The 4,829-nt window shown below is 43.9% G+C and overlaps 1 protein-coding gene across 1 annotated transcript in view; it reads left to right on the top strand.

The window, feature by feature from the left end:
- The window catches only part of IFNAR1 (interferon alpha and beta receptor subunit 1), a 36,249-nt gene that overhangs the window by 26,561 nt on the left and 4,859 nt on the right, over positions 1-4,829 (top strand). Inside the window, exons 7-8 of the mRNA XM_012809712.2 lie at positions 3,572-3,771; positions 3,875-4,029. Coding sequence (XP_012665166.1) covers positions 3,572-3,771; positions 3,875-4,029 — 355 coding nt within the window. The remainder of the gene's footprint in view (positions 1-3,571; positions 3,772-3,874; positions 4,030-4,829) is intronic.

The following is a 4,829-nucleotide window of genomic DNA, read 5'->3' as shown; positions in this document are numbered from 1 at the left end:
TGGCCGGGCGTCGTGGCGGGCGCCTGTGGTCCCAGCTACTTGGGAGGCGGAGGCAGGAGACTCGCTTGAGCCCAGGAGTTGGAGGTTGCTGTGAGCGTGATGAGCGTGATGCCACAGCACTCTACCCAGGGGGACAGCTTGAGGCTCCGTCTCAAAAAAAAAAGAAAAGAAAAGAAAAGAAAACTGCGGGGATAAATAAACAGAATAGGACAAGCAAGTTGTGGGGAGAAAAGGGATGGAGAGAAAAATATATGTTGAGGGCAGAGGAATCGAGGGGCCAAAGTGACGTGTAGCTAAGGCAGGAAAGGAAGGATGAGAAGAAACTAGAAGGAAACAGAACAAATGTGGGAGACGTCAGTACTGCGGTGATCCGTCTCTGTGTGTCTGTTAGTGTTAACTTTCACCAAGGGTGGCTGATACTACAGTGTAGAAGCACGATCATGTGCATATGTGCCCCGTAGTATATAGGAAACCATTCAGTAACCTTACGTGTATTTCACTGTCAGACTACAGGGTGTCCCCAAAGTCACCATACATACAGAAAAAATGGGAAATACTCATTATATAATTTTACAAAATATTTACAAAACGTTCTCTAGATGTTGGCCACTTCTTTCTACACATACAGGAAGTCTTCTCTCCCACTCATAGCAAACACATTCCAAAATATCTGTTTTCCTATGAATGGAGACTTTTGGAACACCCTGTATGTTAAATAATAAGGCCACAGGGCTTGGTGCCCGTAGCACAGTGGTTATAGCGCCAGCCACATGCCCCAAGGCTGGCAGGTTCGCACCCTGCCTGGTCCCGCTAAACGACAATGACAACTGCAACAAGAGGAAAAAAAGATGGTTGGGTGTTATGGTAGGCATCTGTGGTCCCGGCTGTTTGGGAGGCTGAATCACTTAGGCCCAGGTTGCTGTGAGCTGTGGCGCCATAGCACTCTACCAAGGGTGACATAATGGAACTCTGTCTGGGAAAAAATAATAATAATAATAGGGCTATAGAATATAGAAGGATGGGTATTTTTAATGGCAACTGTCTTAAGTTTCTTTTGGGTACTTAGCTCACTGTATAAACCCCTGAAGAGAGATGAAGACACACATAGTAAAACATGTGGTTCTAGAAATCTGAAGCAGTTAGCTGATACTTCATAGCACTGTGTGATTTAAGACCAGGGAATAGTATACAAATTACAGGTGTCATAGAAATCAAAATATAAATGTGAATGGGGCCAGAGAGACCAAGGAAGCCATTTGGAAGGAGATGAGTCATAAACAATGCCCTGATTTCTGTCTAATGAATTACTACAGGCGTAGCAGCTTAGAAAACAGCTGTTATCAGGAGTCCATGCATGGTGTAGCTGGGGTCCTCTGTAAAGCAATCAAGATATCAGGGTCATACAAGACTTGGGGTCCTCTCCAAGCAGTGTGGTCTTTGGCAGAATTCATTTCCCATAACTGCAGAGCTCCTGGCTCCCTGCTTCTTGGAGGCCATCAAGAGGGACAGTCTGGCCTAGACACCCTCTTTTAAGGGGCTCATCTGATTAGGTCAGGCCCACCCAGGATAGTATCTAATCTGATGAACTCAGAATCAATTTATTTGAAGCCTTAGTTATATCTGTAAAAATCCTTTCTCTGCCATGCACTGTAACCGGATCATGAAAGGAGAGGTGTCCACTATATTTATAAGTCCTGCCCAGGCTCAGGGGCGGAGGATCTTGGAGGCCATCTTCAAATTTTCACAACCCCAGTGGAGAGAATGTCCTTCGGGAATAGCAAAACCTTTGGGCATGAGGGAGCAATGAGAGAAGGTTGAATAAGTACTGTGGGGCAAGATTAGGTTCAGCCTTGGCTGTTCCATTGAGGTAATTTGGGGGATTTTGTGTTGGGGCTAGGTAACCTGAGGTCTGTATTTGAGGAAGATGTAGGTGGTGACATTGTATGTGGGGCCGTAGACTGAGACACTGAAGACAAGGCCACCATTGAAGAGCCTCTAGTAGTTTCCAGCTGAACTGAGACACTGTTAGCTTTTGGTTTCTGGGAAAGTTACTAAACTCTATAGTGGTAGGTGCACATGTTTGTTTAGACTCCACTGGTGTGCCGGGGCCTGGGGAACAATTGGCTTTCCAGAAAGCAAAAGTCCTGTTTGTAGTGTTCGCTGATTTTTGTGATATAAATATTCCTACCGTGGCTACTTGCAGGCTACCAGCATGACCTCCTGAACACGGAGTTGGGAAGACACACAGAGGTACACCGTTATACAGTACGTCCACCATGTCGATGCAGCAGACACAGATAGTAAAATATAGTGAGATAGACCAACGTAGGGTTTGATTATTTATAACTTTGTCTTTAATATAATTTTTATTTGAAAATTTTTATAATTTAGTATTTAATTAATGGCCTTATTTTAAAAACAGCTTGCAGCCTAGTGTGGTGGCTTACACCTGTAACCCTAGCACTCTGGGAGGCCACGGCAGGCAGATAGCTTGAGCTCAGGAGTTCCAGATGAGCCTGAGCAAGAGTGAGACCCCATCTCTACTAAAAATAGAAAAATTAGCTGGGCATCATGGTAAGCTCGTGTAGTGCCAGTTACTTGGGAGGCTGAAGGAAGAGGATCGTGTGAGCCCAAGAGTTTGAGGTTGCTGTGAGCTATGATACCACAGACTATGTCTTAAAAAAATAAGGAAATAAATAGACAATATAAAATAATAAAATAAAAATAAAACCCAGCCAGGTACAGTGGCTTATGCCTGTAATCCTAGCACTTTGGTAAGTTGAGGCAGGAGGATTGCTTGAGACCAGGATTTCGAGACCATCCTGAGCTAAGAGCAAGACCATGTCTCCACAAAAAATAGAAAAAATTAGCCAGGCAAGCACCTATAGTCTCAGCTACTTGGGAGTCTGAGGCAGAAAGATTGTTTGAGCCCAGGAATTGCAGGTTGCAGTAAGCTATGATGATACTGCTACACTCTAGAGACAGATTGAAACCCTGTCTCAAAACCAGCTTGCAGTGTTCTTAAAAATTTGCCAGTTGTTTTTGCACATTGATCAGAGCCACCTGTAGCATCCCACGACTTTGTCACAGTCTGGAGCACTCTTTGTTTCCTTTTGTTTAGATACTTAAAACCTTTTTTTTTTTTTTGAGACAGAGCCTCAGGCTGTCCCCCTGGGTAGAGTGCTATGGCATCACAGCTCACAGCAACCTCCAACTCCTGGGCTCAAGAGAGTCTCCTGCCTCAACCTCCCAAGTAGCTGGGACCACAGGCGCCCACCACAACGCCCGGCTACTTTTTGGTTGCAGCCATCATTGTTGTTTGGCGGGCCGGGCTGGATTTGAACCCGCCAGCTCAGGTATATGTGGCTGGCGCCTTAGCCACTTGAGCCACAGGCGCCGAGCCTAGATACTTATCTTTCCCTGTACTGAGAGTTCCCTGAGAGCAGGCACTGTTTATTTTGGTAACCTTACCCAAAACAAGAGTGTCTGGCATGTTGTAATACTTAATAAATATTTAGTGAATGAACTCATTAAAATTAATGAATTTTTAAAAATTGTTTTATCTTAAAAGTGCCTTTGCCAAAAGGAATCCTGGGAGTCATTTATATCAATGGAAACAAATAACTGACTGTGAAAACATCACAACTACCCAGTGTGTCTTTCCTCAAAATCTTTTCCTAAGAGGAATTTACTATCTCCGTGTACAAGCATCTGATGGAAATAACTCATCCTTTTGGTCTGAAGAGAAGAGATTTGACATTGAAATAATAAGTAAGGCAATAGTTTTTACTTGAGATTGTAATTGTCCAGTTCAGCGCAAGTTCTTCAAGTGGCTTTTTCTAATTGAATGTTATGTCTTGACACATTTTCTTAGGTATCATACATCCTCCCATCATTAATGTGAAATCCACCAGTGACTCACTGCGCATCTACATGGACGCTCCCCAAGATTCTGAAAACGAGCCCGTGAACCAGCACGTCCCACTAAGCTATGAAATTATTCTGTGGAAAAACACTTCAAATGCTGAGGTAAAAAGACTATATGGTTTATTTTTGTGATTTAGAGTTAGAACTATGTCTTGAGTAGATAAAGCTTGAATTTAAAATTCTGGGTAAATTTTTAAATGTTAAGACTGTATGATTTCCATTCCATTCCATTTCCAGATCGTATCAGCTGGCAGGTTTCCATTTCATTCCATTTCAAGATAATAGCATCTGGAATATTGGATATTTACAATATGAATAGTGTTAGCATTTTTGCTCCTTTTCTCTGCTTTACATTGTAGTTGTAGATAACCTGCATGTAGGCCCCAGTTGGCTTTTACAATACAGATTCTCAGCCTGGTGCAGTGGCTCATACCCCTAATCCTAGCACTCTTGGGAGGCCAAGGCAGGAGGAGGATCCTGTGAGTTCAAGAGTCCAAGACCAGCCTGAGCAAGAGTGAGACCCTATCCCTACTGAAAATAGAAAAATTAGATATCACTGTGGGAACCTGTTGGCCCAGCTATTTAGGAGTCTGAGGCAGGAGGATGGCTTGAACCCAGGAGTTTGAGGTTGCTGTAAGCTAAGCTGATGCCATGGAGCACTAGCCTGGACAACAGTGTGAGACTCCATCAGAAATGTCAACAGCCCAAATGTCAACAGTGTTGAGAAGCCCTGCTTTAGACAAGTAACTGGCAGTCATGTTAAAAATCCAAATTTCTGAGGTGTACCCCCAGAAAGTCTGGTTCAGTAGCACTGGGCTCGGGAATATTCCATCATCTCCTCCATCTCCATCATCTCTTCCGCCTCCGTCATCTCCTCCGCCTCCGTCATCTCCTCCGCCTCC

Source organism: Otolemur garnettii, unplaced genomic scaffold, assembly GCF_000181295.1.
Source record: "Otolemur garnettii isolate 467f Iridium unplaced genomic scaffold, OtoGar3 scaffold00111, whole genome shotgun sequence".
Taxonomy (NCBI): domain Eukaryota; kingdom Metazoa; phylum Chordata; class Mammalia; order Primates; family Galagidae; genus Otolemur; species Otolemur garnettii.
Note: the sequence above shows the minus strand (reverse complement) of the source record. Positions and strands in the feature narration are given on the sequence as shown.